The 27,616-nt window shown below is 33.8% G+C and overlaps 1 protein-coding gene across 3 annotated transcripts; it reads left to right on the top strand.

The window, feature by feature from the left end:
- The first annotated feature begins 21 nt into the window (after positions 1-21).
- On the top strand, positions 22-27,616 carry LOC149792183 (uncharacterized). Of its 3 annotated transcripts, none has more exons than XM_089970703.1 (6): positions 22-244; positions 2,786-2,823; positions 9,785-9,988; positions 11,464-11,645; positions 12,136-12,171; positions 27,272-27,616. In XM_089970703.1, exons 2-6 carry the CDS (start codon positions 2,787-2,789, stop codon positions 27,368-27,370), a joined length of 558 nt encoding a protein of 185 aa, XP_089826829.1. In that variant the 5' UTR covers positions 22-244; position 2,786; the 3' UTR covers positions 27,371-27,616. The 3 variants fall into 3 exon arrangements, with proteins under 3 accessions (XP_089826829.1, XP_089826828.1, XP_089826826.1); XM_089970702.1 differs by lacking the exon at positions 27,272-27,616 and adding an exon at positions 13,142-13,876; XM_089970700.1 differs by lacking the exon at positions 27,272-27,616 and adding an exon at positions 13,115-13,876.

Here is a 27,616-nt window from a genome sequence, read left to right as displayed (position 1 = left end):
GTTGCTACACGCCATAGCCTCGTCTGCTAATGACCCAAATGTAACGTATTTGCAATTATATTGATATTTGCTTGTTAGAATGGATGTGATACATAATCGCTCCAAAAGGTTTTAATGACAATTATAATTAACTCACGTTTATATTGTTTTCCCACGCAATATAATCTAGATGACACCAAAGCCATGGATAATGGTATAAACATTGTACGCTGATTCTATCACAGGCGGTATCAGGCAGTACAAGGTAAGACACACACTTTAACACATCATCACACAAAACACATGGACCCATTCAGATGCATGAATGGACAATTTATTTTCGGCAAATTTAGTGAGTGAATACAGTTCCACACTAAACGGAGTTTCATTGATATGGATTCGTTTATTTTGAATAATCATCAGTATGATACTGGAGTGTGAAAAGATATGACATTTATTTCACCTGGCAAATGTCTAGGTTAAATATTAAGCACGATATAATATAATATAAAGTATGAATTGGCTTATAATCATTGTAATTGTCAATATTTCCCATATACTAATGGGTGCTACCGCAGGATCAATGAGGCTGATGGATCTATTTGGGAAGAAAACATGAAATATTCGTGATGTTTTATTAAAGAAATACAACGATTATTCCAAAATGCATGCGTTTTAAAAGAGCACATATTGTGTAACCTACTAACTCGAATTTAGATAAGTCACAACGATTTATTATTTCCGTCGATAACGCATAGCTTCATGAACCTACTTTTCTGATAAGAAGAATCAGTACTCTGTAATTACTTTACCGTCAAAACTAGTATACAAATATTCTTAAAACAAGTTACATCTCACCAATGTGATGTTGTAAAGATTTATACAACATATTTTTCTTTTTCTAAAGTGTAAGGCATCGCTAACAGATAGTAAAGTGCGTGCTAGTATTGGCAATATTACGTTAACACAAAGAGAATAGAAGTTTGCATCGTTTTCATAGATCACATTTCTGCCAGGAAATCAAGATTGTTTTAGTGTGATCACACTTACCTGACAGCATCAATTGGATATACATATTACTTTAATTACTTCTAGCTTTACTCTATTTTTCACATGTTCTAAACTTTTCTTGATGTACAGAAAATGACAAAGCATAAGGTTTATGTGAATGGGTGGTGTGTAATATGGTATTGTATTGAAAATCATATAACATGTTGCTGCTTTTATTCTTTTTGATGGCTGTAAGTTTGCTTTTTGCGATGTTAACCTCTTTAATGATGCGATTGCATCAAATAAGCCATAATCTCGTTTGAAACTAACTCCTGTAATATTGATGAAAATTGGTTCCTATTGATAGCATAGAACCATGCGCTATAAATGTTACTAAAATTAATAATGAAACATATAGCTGGTGTAACTTATTAAGTGCTGTTCACAGCAAATAAAAACCAAGCGGGTTTGAATATGAAGGCCGAATTGCTGTTGGATAAGTTTATCAAGTGTCAATGCAAATTAAAACTAAATCAATGAAGCTGAATCATTCGAATAACCTTGCAAGTTTAGGATTGTTCATACTGCCAATACTATGGGGGGGGGGACAGAGAAAGACACATATAGACGTATACAGTTATTGCATTAGCACATTTCGAGTTATACATAAACAGCTATATAAGCAGTGCTAGCTATTTTGTATTTCATCATTTCATGAAGTTGTTCAATGTGTTCTACAATAGATGCCAGTTTATGACTTCTTTCATGTCGGATTAATGTATAATAATACAAGATAAGATAAGATTTTATTTAACGTCGGCATGGTTTAAAATAAACTAATTCAACATAAGTTCTAATGAGCATTTTACCGATATAACATAAAACAAATAAGGCATTACAACAAACATTAACAGCAAAACATTTAAACACATCATATCACATAAAATATAGAATCGAATATGACATACTTATCAAAACCATAAAAAAATTAATCCGATGATAAATCAACAAAACGCGGCAAGGCTAAGCTGAACAGTAAAATAATGTTACAACTGATGTTTTCTATTTCTGTTCTTTACAGATGAACTTTACAAAATATACACAGAAATATTTGTTTCTCTTACTTTTTGCTTCCGACAGCATGTATATCATAATAAAATAAACATATTACGTATGAGTGGCTAAATATGTCAGTATATATTAAGAATGAACAAAGTTAAGGCTATATTGTAAAAGATGAAGAACTTTGGCCAGCTTTTCACCTGGCAAACAAGAAAGTTATTTTGAGTTGTTTTACAGCATGCACTATATTTTCAGTGCTCGAGTGTATGCAAATATCATAGGTTGCCATGTTTTCTATGTATTTTACTGAGAAAACGGCACCATCACAAATGTCCTTTGAATGACCAGCATACATGCCCATGTCACGATTCATATTGATTTCCGCTTTGATTAAAAGCGGAAGTTGAAATAAGTTGCAACACCAGATGCAGGTAAAGCATGATTTAAACTGTTAAGTTACAAAGGAATCATGAATGTTTGTTGATCATATCAAGTACGATGGCACTTCAGGACAGAGTACGATGCCACTTCAGGAAACAGTAGTGAAACCAACTGGTTCCAGACCGATAATAGCGGTTTAGGGATGAAATAACGCCACAAAATAGTTATGAAAGAGGTGTTTATTGAACATTTAGATGTATGTTGTGTAAAGGCCGATCGTGTTTTAGTAGCCAGAAATAGCCACCAAAATGCATTTCACATTTATCCATTTATATATTTGGGTATTTACGATCTTTATCTCTGATTTTTGCAGGATGACATCCAACTTTTCTGAGATATCCAAATCCAACGGTATGTTAAACAATTTCAATATATATATATTCCTTTTTCTGATTCATGTATTTTTAACTTTTATTTCGTTATAATGATTATGCGTTGATGATTGAAATTTACGCGATTTATATCTTTGCAAAGAATTTCTTTTCATAACCGTTACAGTCTTAACGAAACGTCAGGTTTTATAGGTTGAGTTTTCAAATGTAAAATGTACTATAATTATAATGGACTGTGCAACAGTTTCAACGTACAATTTCCGCAAACTTTCTCTCCACTGCCTTTTAAACATTTTACACGATTTTTTGTCCAAACTTTGCACTGTTTTTAATCATTTGTCATCTCTTCATCTCTGTCTTATTCCGCATGATTTCAAACCTGGCATAAGCGTGTTATCTGATTACATGTAAGATATGTGTATCGATTTACCAATCTTTAAAGAGCTGTACATACACAACGCTACTTTATATGCCTCGATACTGGATATTCTAGAACATGTTACATGAATAGTATACAGTCATGGTACATTTAAAAGAAAACTTAATTATTAGTATTGCTTTTATTAGTTTATTATTAACATACAATATTTACATTTCCGATTGATCGGCAAGCTTTATATATATTACCATTACCATTTGACGTTTTACTTTCAACTATTTTGTTTGATATCGCGGATCTTTATGAAACCGTTAATCATTTGTAAATGACCATACATTTAACATTTGGTATGACGCAAAAAAGCCAAACAGTGATGGTGCGAGGTAAAATTAAAAACAATCAGTCAATCAGTCAATCAATCAATCAACAAATCAACTAATCAATCAACCAATCAATCAATGCCAAGAGAGCAACCTTGTTCAGTTTATAATTAAGTTTCCATTAAAGGTGGCACTGCATTTTGTCGCTTAAATCAGAGTAAATTAGGAAACGTGCCAAGCACGTACCCTAGCTTCCATTATTTGGATGTTATGGTAAAGCAATTCTGCACCATTTCGGCTGTTATCTGATGTAGACAGTGCACTTTAACCTCAGAAATGTCAATCATGCTATCAATAAAAATTTTAGCGTTCGATGATACAAATACAGATAGGAGCTATCCAAAAGGTCGAGTTTGACACTACATCAATAATTCAAATATGAGATGTAAAACAAAAAAACTTTGTCAATTAAAATAACAATATTCGCGCGATGAGGTACAAAAAACTATTCAAACATATAATTCAAATAAATATTGTTATTTAAAAACATTAAAATCATTAAAATTCGAAACACTTTTACATTATCAAATCCATCGAATTTCATTAGGGACGGTCTATTCTCTGACGCTACACATTGCTAAGGTCTCGTTAATACTGTAGATTATGAGACCTGATCCTATAAATGGCTGAGTACTCGTGTTGATGACTCTACCTAGATGAATGACACTACCTAATCTTCCGAGACTCATATTGTTCCTCATAGTCGAACAAAAAGTACATAAATCTATGAAATCTTTCAAGATAGACTTAAAAACATATAACACATATCCTAGGTTTATGACATTACCTTTGTCTCCGTGATTCACTCCTGTGGTAGTTGTCACACACGTAAAACTTGTTGCCATTGACCAAAAGTGATTACTCCCCTAAGATCAACCACCGACCCGATTCGTGATTCACAAGTTAGTTTCAATGTACGAATAAAAAGTAATTGATCTGATTCTCTAGATCGGCCACTCTATATTAAACTAAATATAAACCAATGCTCACTCCTCTCCTAAAATAAACCAGCGCATAGAGCAGCCAAAAGTTTCATTTTTTTAATGAAAACATTAGGCTGCTCTGATAGGGCTATCAAGGCTGCAAACTTTCATCTATTACTTATGTGTTGCCGACTCATTGGAACAGATCAGGCTCTTGAAAATCAAGAACAGTTACAAAGAAAGAAAGACGATGGCCACAGCAGAGGAAAGGCAATCTTGTACTAACTGATAGGCAGTCAAAGTCATAAATCTCAAGCATAATGAGTGTCTGCCACCTGCTTCAATGCATGTGTAGCAAATACCTCCAGTACAGCCAGCATGATGCAAATGATGCTACTACAATGACAAAGGTATTCCAGGTAGAGAAATGTCATTATCACAGACTGCTTAACAGTTTCCTACTTAAACCGTCGCCCCATGTAAACTTGACAACTCTGATATAGCATCCTTCATACGAACCAAAACCACATCAAAAGAGGACCAAAAGAAATTGTTGCTTCAGAATTAGTGTTGACGGCTACAAAACGTGATTATCTGCAGCTAGTATATATCAGTGAAATCAACAGTTGCGGTTTTAGTCCTAAAGATCTTTACAAAAGAGAAATGGGCAGGATCGTTGCTATCCAGGGCCAACCATTAAGGCATTTTCGGCTGAACCTGGAATTCTTTTTAATAGTGCACAGTCCAAATCAAATAAGTGACTTCAACATGATCCATGAGATCAATAGTCACCTCTTTTAGAGCACAAACAAAACAACTCTAAATATGACATTGACATGGTCAATTCGTTAAGGCCACTTATTAATGTTCGTATCTTACAGTTATTATTTGATATAAAAAACACTGATCATTACTGGCTACTCAACAAACATGTTAACTGCAGGTCAAAGCTGCACTCTCGAAACTGAGATACCATTTATTTCAGTACAACGCATATATCCAAATCCAAAGGTCGCCCATGGATTGCGGCTGTAGACCATAAAATGCGGAAATGTAATCGTCACTGTCAACGTATGCTAGTTGACACGGCATAAATTAACCTATATCAAACATATAGGTCATCAATTGTCCATCTAGACTGCATGTGCAGTGGCAGAGAAAACAGTTCACCATCATCTAAATAAACTCAAATGCACAGTTTCTCTACGCTCAGACTAGTTCTAATCTACGTAACATTTACCTAACGTAGGAAAACAAAATTACATCTTATCAAGGTTTCTGGATGTTAACAATATACATGCATAATATACAAAAAGATAAATTACATATAAATGTCATGTGTCTTAATAACAACAGAATCAAATGACATAATTACTAATGCGGAAACACTCTTGAGCACCACCCATACTGCATTGTCGAATCGACTTTGATAATTCACTCTGTTTAGCAGCTTTTAATAGTTCCTAAACCACCAGTTCAACATGGTCATATCAATTTACCACCGTTACGAGTATTCCTTGTGCTGATTAAAAGTGCTGTTTCTACAAAAATAAAAATATGTAAAAGCACGCGCAGAAGTGTTTATGTGAGTGTCTTGGCGTGGGGTGAGTGGGTATATAAAAACATTTGTCAGACGTTTATAGTTTGTTAATACAAACCTGTATCGTATATACAGTAGTTATGACTTCGGATTCACATTTGTCAGACGATTAGAGTTTGTTAATATAACCCTGTATCGTATATACGGTATTTATGACCTCGGATTCGCAATGAAGTCATGGATAGAAGACCCTCTAACATTCGCATGTGCAGTAAACAGACTACTCTTCTAGGAAAAACGCTATATATCCCACCTCAAATTGATATCCTACATGGACCATTTATCCAAATAGGGCTTGAGGGGCCCCGATCACTTAGTGGTTAATGTGCCGAACTCATGAAAGAAATGGTGCGTATTCGAACCATACCAACCAAATAACATGTATATATATATATATATATATATATATATATATATATATATATATATATATATATTCTCCCGTTAAAATGGAACCGCTCCGGTGGCCTAGTGGTTAGATGCGGGAGGTCGTGGGTTCGATCCCCGGCCGAGTCATACCAGAGACTTAAAAAATGGTATTAACAGTTGCCTCGCTTGGCGTTCAGCATTAAGAGGTTAGTGTTAGGACTGGTCGGCCTGGTGTCAGGATAATGTGACTGGGTGGGACATCATGCTACATGTCTGCGGCATGATGCCCCAGTGCTAGACATCACTATAAAACTGCCACATTGCAGACATCGTAGCGATATGACTGAAAAATTGTTAAAGCTACGTTAAAAATCAAAATCACATCACATAACACAGTTAAAATGGGAATTAAATAAATATTTTTGCTTGCAATTCTTGTTGCAAGCCATAAAACGAGCTTAAAAATATATTCTTTAATTTGTATGTAAGAATGTATGTATGTATGCATGTATGTATGGATGTATGTATGTATGTATGTATGTTAGACACAATAAACGTATGAACGAATTGCATAAAACCACTGTCGGATTTAGGAAGACTAGGGCAGAATTGTTAGACAACCTAAAATGAAAGATCAAACAAAGTATTTTTGGTAACAAATATTTAGGCAGGTTAAGTGGCGTCTTTGCACATGTTCAGTCTAAAAAAATTCAAATATTAATGCCATTTTGGAGAAAGCTAGATAACCATAATTTCTTGATTGTTACCACTCTCCAACAGATAATTAATATTTGTATATATGTTGTGGTGGGCCTTTTATGATTAAATTATACACAAAATATTATGGTTATATGCATTTGCAAGCGTGGGGAGGTAAGAGGACGTAGCGCGATATATGTCGGGAAGGCGGGAAATATGTATGTAGATATGTATGAGTGGTAGATAGGTATGGATATATATGTATATAAGCATGGTCATGGTTAAAGCGTAGAGAAGTTGCTATTGTTCAATATCTAAATAACAATGTAGGAACAGTTCATAACTCTTATCTAACAAGACAAAATGCGTGGGGTTTAACTGTCTAACATGGTTACATACAACTGCACTTGGCAACATGATATGGCAAGAAAATATGTATGACATGTAATCAGTGTGAGAACCGGCAATAATACAAATATTATCATGAATGAGAAACCTATACGCTGTTCAATATATATTGTGCAACAAGCTATTTATAAGCTGGACACAAAAATCATCACACCTCCTTATATTATGTTTTCCTATTTTCACGATCTAGAGTTATCGTCGCTCTTGGAAGAGTTTAGTGTTAACATATATGATTGGAATATATTTGATAAGCGCGATGTATGCAGAAACAACAACCTCAAGGAAGAAGAAAATCATTGTTACTATCCTTAGTCGTGTGTTTTTGTAAGACCACAAAGCCGGCAATAAGGAGACTCACATGAAACATGCGCAGTAATATTACTATAGATCAAGTAATGTAACGGGGACATAATCAGGGGATTTGAGAAGAGCGACAACTGTAAAATGTAGGTCTGATACAAGTCAGGAACTATGTTGTGAAACGCTTATGACGCTAAAGGTGAACATATCTGGCGTGACGCATTATGCCAAAAATATGTTTGCCGTCCATTCGGTGCGGACAGAACTTAGCTAATTCCACGAATACATAATCATCAATATCTGTCCCACACGAGTTTACAACAAAACGTATGATAAATGTTGGTTCGTTTAGATGAAAATGTCATATTCAGAGACCCAGGCTACACACTGGATAAAGGGTTTGAATTGATGCTCTATATCTATCTGCCTATATACGGATATCCGTGTATATAAATCTATCTATCTATCTATATCTATCTATCTATCTATCTATCTATCTATCTATCTATCTATCTATCTGTCTATCAATCTATCTATCTATTTATCTATCTATCTATCTATCTATCTATCTATCTGTTTATCTATATATCTATCTATATATCAATATATCTATCTACCTATCTATATATCTATCTATCTATCTATCTATCTATCTATCTATATATCTATCTATCGATCTGTCCATCGATCTATCGGTCTATCTATCCAGTGAAACTCCTCAAACTGAAACCTTGATACACAGAAATCCCATCAAGATCTGACATTTCTTTTCAGTTTCAATATTTTCCCTTTTAAAACGTCATCGCTTTTGTTTCTTCAAGAAAGAAAAACTCCATAGCTCATAATACGGTAACGAAGAACATCAATGATACGCTTAAAATTCAAGCAAAACTGAAACTCACTTCCAATGTATATTTTATGTAAAATATATTTAAGCTGCTTAACGAGTACTGAAGTGGACTGATATGTGGAAAATGCAAGATTATTAACTGTTTTATATAGCAATATTAAGATGGCAACGTTTATATGACTCGTTTGGTAGTTTTTGCAACTTTTAAATAATTAACTGTGTTTTAGCTAATTTACTTTGTTGCCAATTCCACTTTTGCACAATGTTTACATTAACTAATTCAGTAAAATTATTTGCATGGGAAATGACAATATGAGGTTTAGTATGGTGTATATATATATATATATATATATATATATATATAGGTTATTCGCATCACATATAGTATAAATTATAGGTTTATGTGCAGTTCCTGCATGGTTATTGCTAAATCCAACTACAACTTCTGATACTGGACTCGCTATATATTTGTTTTTATCTAGATCTTATGCGCAATTATCATCTCTGTCAATAATTGAGGCAATAACTAGTATGCAGTCGTTGTAGCCTCTTAAATTTTCTATGCTATCCCATGTTCCGTGCTGCGACTGCATATAAGTTGGTATGAGTAGTTTAGTAAGCATAATAACCGTTCGATCATTTATGTTATATTCATCGTCCTAATAATTGGACTTGTAAGCCACTTTCTCAAGGGATATGTTTAGTACATGATATGTTTGCTGTTTAAAAGTACAATCCATAGTTTAGTTTATATTCTCTATATTCTCTATAGATCAATATGAATGTATTCAGTCTATTGTTTGATTATGTCTAAGTTGCCATCCCCATTCATATGGCTTCAATCATGACTAAAAGTATGTGCTATCATGTCTTTGGCTGATGTCCTAAATCATGTAATAGTTTCCCACTGAAATGCGGAAACAATTGCGCTTTTACCTTTTCAGAATGAAATGCACATTAGCAAGAGAGAAGAAAGTTTATATAATGGTTGAATATCTATATGGCGGAATGCATTTCTCTTTTTATTTGTATTTAATTATTAGCTTTGCTTTAGTTTGTTATTATCTTTCAGTATATTACATTTTTCAACAATCGGAAGGCAAGAGTCCAAAGGATGTATTCGACTGGCTAGGAATTTCTCCACAACCATTGGAAAAACATTTCTCTGGAGAAGATACGAATGATGTGTTTTTCTATATCCAGTGGGGCTATAGCCGAGCTTTTGATGAGATTGCATATGTTCGCAAAGTATTGCTTAACTATGCAAAAGTGACTGGTGAGCATGATTATATATATATATATATATATATATATATATATATATATATATATATATATATATATATATATATATATATAGGGAGACAGACAGAGAGACAGAGATAGGTAGAGACATAGATACATATCAAAGGCGTATAGTCTGATACCTCCATATCATCAAATCTAAACAGTTTCAGTAGGGAACAGTTTGTATATGAGTTCAATGCAGATGAATACACCCCTTACAAAATGATTCAGCATCCTGATAAATAACTAAAAACAGATTTTCAGACTTTATATTCATTGTTGATAGTGCTGAAGCAATCGTGTTTTATAACAAAAAAGAAATCGGCAGAAACATTATACCTACATGCAGCATAGGAAACATGGCCATGGAGTACAGAAAGTGAAAAGATCACTGTTGTAAAACTTCAGCAAGTCTAATGATGATAATATCTTTAATAACTCCATAATGAACCAAAGCCTATATTGTTATAATTGCAACGTCACGTAAGGAAGTCAGTCATTAAACGGAGATAATAACACATTATAAACCAACAGAAAATGTGATGCTAGTAAATCATGATTTTAAGCAGTGCAAGAAGACACACACACACACACACACACACACACACACAAATATATAAACGCGTTTTGTGTGATTTCTTGTCACATATACACAATTAATTCTCAGCGGAATCAATGACCATTGTAATGAATACCTCTGACTACCTAGTCACCAACACACTGACTGGAAAGAACGAATGAATGTATCTGCCCTGAAAACTGCTTTTGTGTTAATATTCAACTCGGTTTCAAATCGACACATATAGTTACATATTCCAACTGGTTTAGATGGATACTAAAGAGAATAGTCCTAGGGCAACAAATCAAATACGAAAACTTAGAATGGATAGTATGTTCATGGAACTTTGAGATGTAAGTGAGACAAATAGTCTTGAGACATGACAATGACGATCAGTATCTGATAGTGTTCGATACGTTTATAATATAAGTAATATTATTTAAAAGAAACGAAATAAAACAAATTGATTGGAACGGAAATTACAACGTATAAGCGCTTAGAAACATGTTAAGTGTGACGAGGGAGAATGATACACATTACTATCAAAAGTAATTTAAAGTGAAAGTCCTTGCACAAGGATAATGCTAAAACAAAAAAGTATTGTTTTGTTAAGATTAAACAAAGAGTATAACAAATGGCGTGGTTTCATAGCAAGGAGGAGAAGTTATGAATGCTTGAAAACTAGAATAGGTCTTTTGATTTATAATACACATCATACCACAGTAAAACAAATGATTTATTTAATTTCTTCCTTCAACGAAAACAATGTCAACAAATGACGTAAAGAAAATATATTCGTACATAATTTATGATGAGTGCATTTAGCTTCTGTTTGTTTCATCTCGCGTCTACGTGTTCCTTTCAGTTATACATTTGTCAGTTCGCATAGTTTATAATATTTACAGGTACTAGTACAATTTATATTCTGGCGATGGCAACATTAGATGATGCCAAAAAACACAAACGTGAGTGTGTTATTGCAAACTGGACGAAAACGAGCAATATCAATTTTGCTGTAATCCATTGTTCATACAGAGGTCACATTCATGACTGCGCTGGGAACAGAAGCATCAAAGGTTCCCTACTTGTAAGTAAAATTGGTTTCTTCATCATGTTTAATGAAATCTGAAAGTTTTTTTTTTCTTTGCGAGAAATAGTAAAAATGAACCTCTAGGCTGCCCCAAAAAGTAATTTGCCAGATACATTACCCTTGAAAATTAGCTGTACAAGGAACAGTAAAATTAGATAAACTCTTAAATAACAACTTAAGAAATAGTACTAAATGTAAGTTTTGTTTCTAAATGTACGTTTCTTTCACTTTTACAGTTCTATCTATACTCCAGTTCTGGCAAGGAAATCTAAAGTGATAAGTGAAAGAGTAAAACTTATAATTAATATAATATGTGAAATACAAACATTAACTAATAATAAAAAACGAAACAAGTGCAATGCTTATGTATCCGGATTTGTCCGTCAATTATCAAACGTATATATTCAATCCATTATTAGCATATAGTAACTTAAAGGTTCGGTACTGCCAATTATAGTTCACATTTATTTTTTTCTTTCGCTAACAGGAATGTTTGACAGCAAAGGGTTTACAGCTCTCAGAGGTAATCATTTGCTATTAGATACATTCTAAGGTTACATTTAGGAAAGATTATTTCACAGCTTCCGTGTCTTAATGTATATTACAGAACCTCATTTAGATATCATGGATTTGACGTGTTGTAATGTTCTTTACGTGACTCACTGATTTGTTTAGCTAAGTATTTTGTTACTTGTGTTTGTGAAACATAGATATTATAATATTTATATTCCTACCACATCCCATGTTTACATATTTTTAGAGGCTCCAACATTTGTTTAAAACTAAATATATTCGCAAGGATTTTGTCCATGCTGTACCTTGGTTGGCATCGAAAATATGACATTTAAAATCTGTATGCTTGATAATGGTCATGTGTAATCAAGTAGACTTGTAAACATCACTCCAGCAACCAGATATTGCATAGTTAACAATACTTTTAGCGGCTTCTTTCTAGAGCATACTAATTGATATTACTTAACAGTAACTTCCCGATTTGACAAATATGTATATAAATCGCAATAAGATTTAGATACTTGTGAAGTTTCAGATTCGTTCCATGTTTAACTGTTCATGTACATGTAGTACTGTCGCGAAATAGTGATATCAATATATTAAAAATTAGTTGAAAAATTGTAAATATTTAAAAATAGTTAAACTCTTTATTAAATATTGCAAAAGTTCTACGCATTCAGTTATATCAACTTCGCTGATGTTGTAAAATGTTTCGCATACTCAAATGAATGTGTGAATAATAATATCTTACTACTATACTTTGAATTCCTAAATGATTTGTACATTTTATTGTCAGCCAAGAGGAACCATAAAAGAAAGTCACTAATATAGATGCTATGTGTATATCAGATGTACAGTTTAGTTAATGCTTCATGTTTAACAATATTTATCACTGACATTGATAGATCGCATTTCATTACATGTTGTCTTTTCGGCTGTCATTGTGCAAGAAGCAGAAGACATGTTTCCTTTCATTTAAGGCCAACACTTGCGAAACGATATGGAAGGCCTGGAAAATGGGCATAACAGTCTTAGCGGGTATCACTGTTGCAGTTTGTATTGGACTACCAGTGTATCTTTCATTCATCATGGATAGACTATGAACATTACTCAGTGGTCGACGCTAAGTTCGTTGAGAGCTATTAATTCAATACGTGCGCTCTGAAAATTATAAATAATGTTCAGATTATATAGAATTATATCTTGAAATTGTGGTATACCAACCCAAAGAAAGTATATGAGTGAAATGCAGACAATGTATGTTACGTAATTACAATATGCGGTAGGGTATTGGCAAATGAAAAACATGCATTTATTATACATGTTTATGATACTTTCTTTTCATATTGCCTGATTTTTATAACAGTAATGCATGTAGTTGTCTATGTCGTCGGCGATGCTGATAATGTTATAGTAAATGTTTTGTATGTGAAATTGGATTTGTCGCATCTTTGTATAAAAAATGTGTGATTCTTATTTGCCCTAAACTCACATGATTAGATGTTATTTTGCTAAATTTACTGCTTTCAAATGTATCATATATTCTGGTAGGAAAGATAAGGAGTTTGTATCATATTCATATAAATAAAACAAATCCTTTAAGTTGATATTTTTTCCAAGCGTAACAATGATATAAAAATAGGTCCGTTTTATATTCTGAATTGTGTGTTATTACAAAACAAATAAATCAACATTAGAGAGAGACGGATGATTAACATTTTATGGACTATTGTTTATTTATTTTGTCTTATGGATTGTGATGATATCAAAAATCTTTAAGCTTGCTTCTCCTAACGCGGTTGGATTAAAAACAAAACAGAAGCCTTTACTGAATATAACTTTTATAATTTAAACAATGTTTCGCAATATGTACGCATGATCCTTCTAATAGAGTCCCCATTGCATATGAATTTAAAACAATTAATTATTGATGCGAATTTTGTCCTTATTTGTTAGGGTGTTTTGCGGAGTTTAATATCTTACAATTTGCTTCACACTTTTCATTGAATTTAGGTTTGTGTCAAGAAGATCATGGACATAATCAATCACCAGAAACATACTCGAATATTTATGAGCAAATGCTACATCAGCTTAGCGGGCATATTTAGCCTCTGGTGATTTTATTGAGGATATACCTTGCCGTTCGACATGAACTAGACACAAGTTATCGGCAAGTTCATTAACTAACAAAGTTTATGCATTGTATTAAACTGTCCATGGATCTATTTCACAAACGTTGTGGGTGACTTGAATGCGTTGATTCTGAAAACTATTTGATGATGTTGCTATATACGACTTGCATTTCATAAAGAATGGATAACAACAAAAGTTTCTAATACGCATTAGCAATGTTATCCTGGATTTGGTCCTCGAAATTTACCAGAATAATGCTTTCTTCCATGAGGATTTCCAAGGTTGTTCAGTCTCCGAATATAGAAAGAAACATTATAGGTACAATACCTGTAATATGTCTCATTCCGTCAGGTGAAGAACGAAATCACATATGTTAGACCGATGCATTATCCGTTGTAGCAGATTCCTACGGTGTCTTTGAATATGCTACATGGTTTCTCTTAGTTACATAAATATAAACTATGAAAAGGAAAATATAAAAAGGCACCTACTAGTATGTTTGTTATTGTACTTCATAAAGTGGAATGTTTAAAATAATATAGTATAGTCTTGACGGTTGCTTAATTGTTGCACCATCAACAATGATTAGGTAGTTTCACTTATTAAATGGTTAAGAAGAATTCAAATGTGAAGTAATTTATTTCCTGTTATTTTTTAATTTAGTAATCAGAGTTAGAAACATATTTACTAGACGTCAATTAAAAATCAATCAGATCGACTTACGTTTTGTACATTCGGCGGTTTATATTTTGGTGTTAGTCAATCGTTGATCAATTAATGCATCCAATGAAAACGAAACCAATGTACAACTCTAGTGCAACCAGTTTCCATCACACGTGATGGGGCATATTTTGAAATATGTATACAAGATGTGGGCAATGGATCAGACTGTGCCCTTAATTGCATACATTAGATACATGGGAAAATGAGATGGTGCCCTACTAAGCTAATTATACACGGTCCATTATAAAATAATGTAGGTAGTGCTTGCCTCTCCGGTCCTTTCATATGTTCTTAAATGCATTAGTAGTATTAATCCAATTATATAGTTACAGATACATATTTTCATGTGTGGAATCCGATTTCATTGGTTTTTAAATATATACTGTGTTTTCCTTTTAAATATTTATTTTTGTCCCCCACCCATCCAAATGTTTTAATGATGTTTTGATGCAACTTTAATAATCACTTTAGTTTTCATTGAATTACACGTGGAAGTCGACTACAATTTGACGTTAACATATGTGGCCTTTCTGGACAGCACCATTAGGTCTTGGTCAATCAAATGTTATTCTACATGACAGCTGTATCACAGATAAATCCCGATTGTATTACATCTTTAGGATTCCATGATATATAAGATTATTTCAGGCATATGTATATATAGACTCTATGTTGGGGTTTTGGCCGAGACAAGGAAATCCCAGTCTAGGGTTTATATTATATGTCTCCCCACGAGGCTTGCCCGGGTGGGGAGATATATAATATAAACCCACAACTGGTACTTCCTTGTCTAGGTCCAAACCCCAACGTAGACTATTTTTTCTCATCCAATAGTTTCCTTTAAAGTAAAAAGAATTCTGCACTAGAGTTTACGTCCAATGTTTACATGCGGCGCATTAATATAAATATGTTAATGACGGTTGTGGTGTGACCGTTGCGTCCGAAGTACAGTTTATACGCGTGAGCAAAAAAAAAAAAAACAACATAAAACGTCGCTTAATAATGAGGAATTATCGCATTTAATATATGGATGTTATATGAAATTGACAAAAAATAATTAATATTTATTACAAGAAACTTTTTTATTTTCATTAGTTCCAATTTTTAAAAGTTATATTGTAAATAATAAAATGATATTGGCTACTCAGCTCTACTGTAGTTATTTTTAGTACAAGCTGTAACGAAGAGTAACATCTTTCTTTAGATTATTCATGGGTAATTAGAGATCTGTGCCACCATCGTATATAACTATTCTTTTCTTTGGAGGAGTTGAAACTGTGTGTGACATACTTGTGTTGTCATTAATATTGATTGTAAAATTACTCCTGTGTATAATAGTCCCTCCAAAAACGGACTCTAGCGGATAACCATGTGCTAAACTTTCAAGTTCACGGATTCTTTGAACATTCGGTTTTCTGTCCTGGAAATATGGCAAGTGATTCAGTGAAATGTGCTTATGGATTAATGTGCTGACGGATAAATTGTTCCTTCTGGCTGGTAAGTGTATTATTTGTCATTAAATAGTGAGGTATATTTTTGATTCAACCGGGGCACAGTGGATATCCTTAACAAAATTAGAAAAAAGCATGTTTTATATAACACTTTTCTGGCCGTTACTAATTTTTCCGTAGTTGTAGAGAGTAGGAAGGCTATGAAGTGTATAGGTCTATAGAATGTATGCATGGATAAGTGTTTTTTGTTATATTGTTCATTTCACACAGCACTGAGAATTTTATCCTATAGTATATACGCATGGTCTATAGTATATATGCATAGATAAGTGTTTCTGTTTTCTGTTATATTGTTCATTTCACACAGTCATTTTTCAGGTCAGCGTCATTAAATGTAGCTAACAATATACAATTTCTTTTACACGAAGTATTTAAAACTAGCTAGGAAGCTTTAGCTACATTTAATGACGCTCATTTAAAAATGTATTCAGCTAGACCTGTATATGGGATAAAATTGACCATGCCGTGTGTAACAAACAAGCATAATACCAAAAGGCTCGACATCAGATGCGGTTGTCTTCGTCTCTCTCGAATTGTTTTGTATGGCGTATTCACATAGATTGATTTAACTTAAATTACTATGTTTTTGTTGTATATTTGTTCCTGTTGTTGTTGTTGTTGCTTTTTTATTTTAGTACAACTACGTCAGGCACAGCAGAAGACAACAAAGGTTTCTATTTTATAAAAGTAGTTCTAAATGCGTGGACACCTTGACTGAGACGACTGGTCTCAGATGACTAGACTGAGACAAGAAAAGTAAGGTTATCAAAACAAGTAGATTTCTCTGTCGCATGGGTGAGAAAAAGTGTTTCCTAGTCACACCCCAGGGAATAACCCCTATCTAATAGCTGGGAAAGTACTGAGATCCAAGACAATATGCATTTTTATTAAAAACGTCAGAAGAACAATTATTGCATAAACCCACTGCAAACCTTATGCAGTAGCTTGTATTTTTAGTCGTGACCTAAGCACAAACAAAATTAGTATATTATGCAATGGATAATTTGATGAGAATTTGTACTAAATATAACCAACTGTTGAGCTACATAAATGTTGTATTTGTAAAGAAACTGAGAACCACTTTAAAATCAATATTTCCTAATTAACATCGTACTAAGTTGCGCAAACACACACACACACACACACACACACACACACACACACACATAGCTATATATATATATATATATATATATATATATATATATATATATATATATATATATATATATATATGCTTATATATATATATATATACACACACACAGAGACAGAATGCTGGCTATTAATCAGCTCATGCAATCATCATAAGAATCTCTGGGGTGCGAGAAAAACTTAAAACTTGGAATGTTAGGACTTTCCTCGGATAAGCTGTGTATAATAGTTATCAATGTCGCGAAATATCAGTGGAGTATTATATTAAGATTCAATCAAGGGCCAAGCTTGCTGAAAGATATCTGATGTATGAGGATAAACAAGGGCGCAGCCAGCTTTCCAAAAGTAATATTGCCTCCGAAATTGTAAAATAGCACTCACGACAGATACAATTTTCCGATTTTTATTTGTATTATCGTTGAAGTGTTTTACAACTCTACCGATCGAATATAAACTTTGTAAAAACGCAATGAAATTACTTTCAAAGATACATCCATCAATTACATTAATATTACAGAGCCCAGCCATCTCCAATGTGTAGTTGGAGATTGTTCTCCTTGTGCATGTGATTATATTTGCTTAAACGTGAAAATGATGGAGTGATTGAAATCACAAGCCAGTAGATTTAATAGTTCTCGTGTCATCTTGAGTCTCAAATGCATTGAAAACATTTTTGAGGAAATCGACAGATCTTTTCCAATGATCCTTGTAATATTGGAACAATTCACCAACACCGAGTTAGAATGAACTCTGGACGGATGCTTTGAAATTAAATTTCATATTTGCATGATGAATCCTTGCCGCGGACCATATTACACTAAAGAACCAATATATTTTCACCGGCGAGCAGTCATCATTTGTACAAACGTACAGTCGATATTTTAAATGGGCGCTTTCATCAACGTTGTATCCCCATTTCGATAACATAATCCGATCTTACAAACTGCTTGAACATGCATGATGTACAGCACACATTTGGACTGATGACCGATCTTGCAACCAATGAACGTAGGCGAGCATCAGTGGATTAGTCTTGATGATCATGCATGCACGAATACGACAGTATGAAGTTGACTTGGAGTATCCACACCAGCTTTACAGTGGCCACAACTATTAGCCGCTAGCATTGAGGGCATCGAGAAGGGCTGTCCTTTTCATCAGCGTGTAATCACGGATTATTCCGGACTCGAGTTTATGGAATATGTCAAGCTGGATCCAAGCCTGTGAATTAAGCAAACTAATTTATCTCATGTACGTACTCTACAGTTCTATTTTCGATTGTGTTTGCTTATACAACGCATCCATGAGGTGCTGAGGTTTTGTGTAAGCGTTTGGATAGATCTGGGATCTCCTTTACTGGAGCAGTGAATCGGCTTAACAACGATTAAACTCGTGAACAACGCTGTATTGCGGAAAACGTTGGCTAATATGCGAAACCGAATCCACATTAACCTTGTTGGGTACAGCGAGCAAGATAAGTCTCGCAAGCTCATAGCTGATCTCGCATATGAGACCAAGAAGATTTTCGATTGTGGATTTATGAGTTTTTCCAGTTTAACATCGGTCAAAAATAATACGATACTTGTTACAGAACATAATCACAAATGATGTTCCTGTTCGGATCTTACTTAGAGTAGCACGATCAGAGCACACCTCCCCGCTGATCTGTACTCTATACTGGCTATCTTTTCGATCCAGAATGAAACACAATTTTTTTCTCTGTGCTACGTTTCACTGTCGGACTCTAGTTCAACATACCTATCCGACCTCACTCATGTGTACAAGCCAGCAAGATACTTACGCTCCTCTTCTAACAATCGTATACGCATTATTCCCACTATTAAAACAAAGTCATATGGACAGCGTTCTTTTGCATACAGGGCCCAGCAACGTGGAATCAATTGCCCACCAAACTTAGACACAAAGTCACAGTGATCACATTTAAGAGGGCTCTCAAAATTCACTTATTTCGACTGGAAGAACAAACCTATAAACCTAATAATATTTCCTACCTTAAATATTCTCAGCATGTTTTTTTTTATGTTTTCTAATTTCATGGTGTTAGTTTTTTAATCATATCATTATATGTTTTTTATCTTATAGGCGTTGTCTAATGTTATAAAGAGCTTAGAGCTCCTAAAGATTAGGCGCTATACATAGTCCTCATTATTATTAGTATTATTATTATTGATATCTAATTATATAATCACATTTTTTGTGTCGATTAAATGACCCTGTCTCTATATCTCTACCAGTAGTAATAAAAAGGTGACACTTTACTTAATATTATTTTGAAAGAGTTTTAACTTCAATCGTACTGTACGAAAGGGAGACTGAGATAATTTTCCTGGACAAGTTCTGAAGTTTAGCCCACACTATTAAGAAGGTTTTAATAGAGTCGACACCATGACGTGAATATTAGGTTTGGTATAAAAAAATATACTCTGTACATTAGAACATAGGTTAACGTATGCTTAGGTGTGATCAAACATCAAGTGCACCATCTTACTTTAAACCAACATGAAATATAGCAAGCTGGACATTAATGGGCGGGTTTTATTTCACAAGTAATATTCATTTGTATTAATGTTCTGAACTAAAATATGTATTTTATTTTTGAATGGTTATATTACTTTGTGGTATGGAATGTATTCATAAAGCTATATCATTCACATTATGTCTAACTGAATACGGCTTGTTTTTCTGACAATATATAGACTATAAAGAAACAAAGAAGTCTCGTCCCCAAATGTAATTAACTTGTCAATAGAGAAACTCGTGAATACACTCAAACCAACAAACCCTGGTATTATACCTTGATGAAATCATCGCAATATGGCAGGCTATTAGACGAATCGAAGTTTAGAATGCCCTGAATATTATACTAATCAAATTTAAATGTACTTCTAATCTCAATACATTATACTAATCTAATTTAAATGTACTTCTAATCTCAATACATTATACTAATCTAATTTAAATGTACTTCTAATCTCAATACATTATACTAATCTAATTTAAATGTACTTCTAATCTCAATACATTATACTAATCTAATTTAAATGTACTTCTAATCTCAATACATTATACTAATCTAATTTAAATGTACTTCTAATCTCAATACATTATACTAATCTAATTTAAATGTACTTCTAGTCTCAATACATTCAAGGTTTCTGATATTGATATTGAATATGAGTAAATATGTGTTTTCACGGAACCAGCTTTAGAACTAGACAGGTTCAGATATGTTTTCACAAAACGAACGAAAATATGCATGACTCGACCCTGTTTTAAATTGTTCAAGGGTTTAGGTCTTGTACAAGTGTGCGTGTGTGTTTATGCTCGCTTTAGTGCGTTTTGCCACGAAACTGTTACAAAAGAATAGCTTACATTCCCTGGAGGAAGAGGACGAACACGAATTTATTCGGAAGTTAATGATATAAAGAAGAAAGAGATATAGAAGCCTAACTTCTCAAAATCAATCATACCAGCCATCAATACTAAATAAAGTTCCAGTTGAAATCTTTTGACTTTATCACTGACTATCTTACCTTTTGCAACTGAATGTAAAACAATTGCTTGTTCACTTGTAAATTCGATTTATTTTCATTATCCGTTGCTTGGGTTTATTTCATGCATTTTCTTAACAAGTTAAAAACTCGTTTCATGCATTTTGTATACTATCAAAATACTATCAAAGTAAACAAAATATATGTAATTTTATATTTAGTGAACAATTTATGGCTTGATATAAGTAATCGGAAACATACGAGAAAGATGGGAATGTCTTCTTTGACATGGTCGTAGCATACTGTTTCCAATGCAACAAACTCGTGAACACAAAACTTATGTCAGAAATTAAATCACACCCCACCATGCGTCTAATATGAATCGTCTTGAGATATTTGGAAAGAAGACATGAACTGACCCTTATTCATTATATTCCTTTGTTATGAATAAGATCGCATGCAGAGTTTTCAAAACATGTAGCTGCCGCTTTTAACTCCACCGAATCAGTGAAGCACGTGTTGAAAATAATATCAATTCAAATTCTGTATTGACCAAGTAGCTATTCGGAGCAATTAATCTACTAAAAAGAAACCGTTGTCAAGCTATTTGATTATTAAAATGGAATCTTTAATGCAGTTAATGCATAAGACTAAAATCAATATGTTCTATACGGGTATATACAAAACTCTGTCATCCGGACATAATCTTTACAGAACCCGGTTGACGTCGCACAATCAGAGAACAGTTATCGGTTGGCCAGAACATATTAATGAAGTTCTTTCTGCTGTACTAATCTTCTGGCCAGGACGTGGAAGGTCCGGATATGATATTGAGCCAGACATTTTAGAATAACTACCACGAGGTAGATACATTTATTATTTGACGCTGTCATTAGAAATAAGGGAAATTGAGGTCCCAGGAGGTAATTCTTCAGAATTGCAGATTGTTTTGGTTATTCCCTATTTAGACACGAGGTATTTTGCTCTCAATTACATCCGCAGCATCCTCGCATCTTCCATGTCACAATCACCAGTTGACGCAGCTGCTCATTACCCTTATGGATTTCTACAGGAAAATATTAGATCTCTGCGAGGATAACTTAACAATACACCTGTACATTAGATATTGAGATACATTTTAAATATAATGACGGTTATAAATGAAGTTGTGATACAAATACTGAGCAACAATTCTAGCACCTTTTAGCAAAGTTGTTTAATAAAGCCGCTGAGACAATTAATCGAACAAATATAAAACCACAAGTGCAGGACAACTCTTCGTATCTTTGCATTTAATGGAAGTTAAGTAATAACTTATACAGGCCTATAATAATCCGTGTACCACCGATGCTAAGATTTGTTTAGTCAACATCAGCATCATGAATATTGAGGTACATTTAGCACCACACGTGATACTGATCAACGATGCAAAGGGGCGAGCTGACGTCATAAACCTGTCGTATGGTCGACTTAAATTTGCTGCTGGTTGTTATAGTTATAATGGTTTTCAAAAGTCAATATTGCTAATTGATCACCAGCGTACCTCTACAATATAAATACCTGCGCACAACATCCTAGTTTACTTACAGTGCATTTCATATTTGCAGCACTAATACCATTATTGCCCGTATGTAATATAACACTCGGAATGGCTCTGTCTGGACTCATATATGGCCGTCTTTAGCCTTAGAATTTAATGTCAATGTATCTTGACATGTAAATATTGGATTCTGAACGTGGTGACGAGATTGTAGTAATTAGTCTTCTCCGTGATGGAGCGGTTGCTAACATTCATATTAATTATTTTCCGCTTATCGTTGGATATCTATTTCACAATTATAGCAATGCACGACGCTTGCATGCACTAAATGATAATTGTATTAAGGGGCAAATATAATGGACAGTTGGACCAACAGGATGTACCAATGTGAAACTTGGAATCATTTCTTGAGCAGATCGTTAAACGCACAGGCAGGCAGTAATTTTATAACCAATTCCACCAATGCTGCGTTCCTTATATAATGTGTTGGACTGAAATTGACTCAAACAAGAAGAGAACAGTCTCGACTGCTAACACAATGGCAGTTGTTCACTTAAGATATTTTATTTTTTTGGACAAAAACAACACAATTATTTGCAGACCCGGACTTAACGAGCGCCACGCTGGCAGTGGAACCCAATCGGATGAGTTAATGTGGCATGCCTAATTGTGTTGTCAATTGGAGCCAGGGATCCTGAATGCACCAGAGCAAACAACCTCCTTGCCGTATTGCCGGTCTGGGTATTTTCTGACACCCATCAATCGTCCAATCAAAATAAGTGAACAAGCTGCTAAGATCCCATAATGAACTGTTGATAGAACGTTAAATAATTCGGCGAGTCTCACTTTGCATGGCTGACAATTGTACCAGTAAAAAGAGCTGAAAAAGCCATTGCGTGTTGTAACTTAGCAAGACCTGCAATCGTGTAATACGGCGACAAATATGGCCTTGTTACACTACAATGTGTACACTAAACGGATCTTCTGTCGGAGTTGAATCGATGTTGTGCTACCAAAATGATCTTATGTTAGGAGGCAGTTACCAAACTGAAATAGATGCTTATTCAGAATAAAATAATTATCATGTGTTCGACAAAATTTTGGTTTCAATAAGAAATCACTGAAACAATGGAGCACATGTAGGAACCGGGGATTAACTACCAAATCATACAGTCAGTTAATATCGATTACATTTTTTTCAGTATCCCAACATAAACTAGTTGAGCCTAGAGACTACTGTGTTGAGGCTCCTCAAGAGAATGTCAAGTGTGGGGCTACACCGGTTTGGAATGTAATCGCCTAGCATGATAATGACGATTTGTTTGATTGATGATCTGGGTTAAATACGTCTACCAACATAGCTTTCCTCTGTCAAGCGAGCCTCTTGGTAGCTTTGCTGACCGGCTAGCTAGCACACATGATGCCCAAAGTAAAACATGGGGGTAGAAGGTTTTAACCTAGATCCGTAACAAAAATCTTATCTGGTGCATAATATATCTCATACAATGAGGCTGATAAGCGACGTTGCAGAATCTTGCAGTGTTTTATATATTGATGCATATAGGACATGATACGTAATTATTTATAACAGTCTGTGAGCATATGCAATCTAACTATTTTTTTAAAACAGACCGCGATAAGCTAACTCCGTGCAAATCAGTATACTAAAATTAGAACAATAAGGCAAAGAAACAAAGAACTCTACACATTTATGTGTATGCGTCCGTTCTTAGAAAAGCATAATCATTGTAAGCGTGCATTAGCAAAGGGTTGCAAGTTTCTAAAATGTCGTTCGTCAGAAATCGTACAAACCGTGCAAAGAATGTTATCACTATTTGTCATTTACATATTCAGCGTTTAAGTCAACTATTATATTTGGAGGCACACTTGTGGATGTGTGTATTTCATTTGTACTTGCTTACTTTTACTTGCATATTACTTGCGCTCAATTCATGTATATCAGGAACAGAGAATTAGGTTGAAATATACCAACATATTCCTCGATCACGAACTAATCTTACTCAGAGATAATTTGCTCAAATAGTGGCGACTGTATTTTGTACCATTCGCAAATTTTAATGTCAGATAATAGGTAAACATATTAAGTTACCTTTAATAAATATATTTGTGTTTCATTTATCATATTATATTGCACTATATTAACAATAAATGATTGTATCATACATAATTTGGAACCCACATGTATAATATCATATAGCTAGTTTTCAATTAAATGTGCATGAACCATGGCAATAACCTTTTATCTACAACCTTTACAACATGCAAAAGGAAAATGTAAGATAATACTAATTGATATATCTTGCATGATCGTGACATTCAAAATATTCATCTTAACGCATTAGGTTGCATGGGCCAACACTTGCTTCTTTATTATTATTATTATTATTATTATTATTATTATTATTGTTATTATTATCATAATTATTATTATTATTACCATCATCATTATCATCATTACCGATTGTCAAACGATCTGAGTTATTACGAAATATAGTGTAAGAAACTAAATTTCCTCTAAATGCACAATGGATTAACTTTTTGAAGACCTGCAAGTGTTTGCGCTTACGCGCTTTGTATATAAAATAATGAAACATATCTTCTCCTGTACTTTCGTCAGGCAGCTTACGAGTCTTTGATTTCTCGTAAAACCATGGATTATTGATGTTCGAGAAGAATCATATTCACAGAAGAGTCGTACAATAATATAATATATTTCAATGGTCTGATATAGTAGTATGTATGTATGACAAGTATATGAAGTTTGAATCACAATCCTATTGAACTTTGAATATTGGTTATGATTGATATATACTGCCTTTATGCCTTTTTTCACGATTTTGTAGCTTTTCTCTGTAGTCTGATTTTGAAGAAAGCAAGGTTTCTCGACTACGGAAACACTTTATCAGATTGCTCTGTAACACTAGTTAACACACACACACAGATACACATTCACGAAGAATAACGTTCTAAGCAACCATTTATTTCGTTATAATGCAACAGTTTGTCCTTGCAAGCTACATCACAAGTTTCAATAAAGGCTGAGTTCATGCCCTAATCAGATCCTGAGAAAATCGTGTGTATATACAAGCAGCCGCCTTTCTCATTTAAAAACTCATCCATTGCCAAGGACAACTTTTGAAATGAATGTAACCATTAAAGAGTCAGAATATTGTCTCCTAATTTCTTGCACAAATGTTGAGGTATTAAAATAAGGTGGCTAAAAATCACACGCTGCTTGCATTGTTCATCTGCATACACTATGTATAATGATCAAAAAGATCTGCTGTCACATATGTGACATACATTTACCTGAAGGAACCACAGGTACTTATGTGACAATGAAAATCCAGAAACTCAACACTGCCGAGGTAGGACGTACGCACTGCAGACACAACGATTTGTTCTCGATATGTTCGTTCTTATAACTTTTGTCTTTCCTCAATATTTCGCAAGACAAATCGGTGCAAATCTACTTCAGGAAACAAGGGAGTACAAATCAAAAATTAGTTGCCTATTGACCTATGGGCATTAAGCATGTGAAGTATCAATAAAGATATAGTGAAATATTAATAAGAAAGAAAAATCTCTTTACCGAAAGAAAGTCATGAAGAAGGGTATTTTTCAATTAGGAATTTCTTTTTTGAAAGTAAAGAATGTTAAATTTCGTGTCTCTTTTTCTAAACGTGTTATTCGAATGAAACTCTCCTGCATTCATTATGTTTATCTAGGTCTATTTTCTGTTTAACAACGACCCTTGAACACGGGCTGATGTTGCAAATTGCATAGTAAATGGTATACTTTTAATGTCATAATCCAAAATTATATATGAGCAGTCTTGCTCCAGGTCAAAATTTCTGCTCAGTTTCTACTTTGTATGACCATATAATCTTAGAACAATGTGGATCTCATACTGAAAAACTAAAATGCATGTGTCTTACTGTCCACGTTATATTTATTGTTGGACCGTGAGTACCTTAGTATCCACTACTCGTTTAAAATCAATCTTGACATATGTACACCAGTATGGCTGTATGACAACATTTTGGGGAGATTCTTTATATAGATTTCTAACTAGTATACCAAAAACAAACACAGGATTATAAACAGTATAGTGTTGCGTACAAATTGCAGCTGCAATTTACATGCCTATTTTAGGTAAGGAACAAAAAACAAGATTGTATAGTTGTTGTACTTTCACATGTTCTTTATATCAGCCTTAATATAATGAGTGACATGAAACAGCTTTACTTCGTTTCACAATTGGACAAAACAGGGATAGACACAGACGAGAACATATGTGTGAGAGTTGCGTATGCTTTACAAGGTTAAAAGATGACTGCTAAAACAAAGAATGCAAACGTGCTGTCCAGCTGGAGGGCACTTGTTAAATGATGTTGTAGATGCAGAAATATGGTAATATTTGAGATTTTGACAAACACCTACCTATCGACTTACATGCCATCTTGTAATTTCATGTTTAGATTTTAGTTTTAAATTTATGCATTTCCTTTTCAGCTGCGAGTGCAGAGAGCAATGGACAATGAAATTAATGAACAACATAACAACATAATTTGGCGTTTATTCTGCTGCAGAAGATATGCATGTATGTGTTAGCAGCAAAGAAGATATCAAGGAAAGCTTGTGTAGAAAATGGCCTGAACCAAGCATGAGCATATACTTGAAAATTCTGCTCAGTAACAGTATTACATTTAAAGGACTAACCCATAATTTTATATGTCTATATCTGCGTCACTCTGTCGATATTGTGGTCGTAATTATTTGTATTGATTGACTAAAATATTTGAACGAATTATACGCTTCTGTCAAATGTATCCGTCTAAATTCCACCTGTATTGTTTA

The sequence above is a fragment of the Sinohyriopsis cumingii genome, chromosome 9 (assembly GCF_028554795.1).
Source record: "Sinohyriopsis cumingii isolate HCF-2022 chromosome 9, ASM2855479v2, whole genome shotgun sequence".
In the NCBI taxonomy this organism is placed as follows: Eukaryota; Metazoa; Mollusca; class Bivalvia; order Unionida; family Unionidae; genus Sinohyriopsis; species Sinohyriopsis cumingii.
Note: the sequence above shows the minus strand (reverse complement) of the source record. Positions and strands in the feature narration are given on the sequence as shown.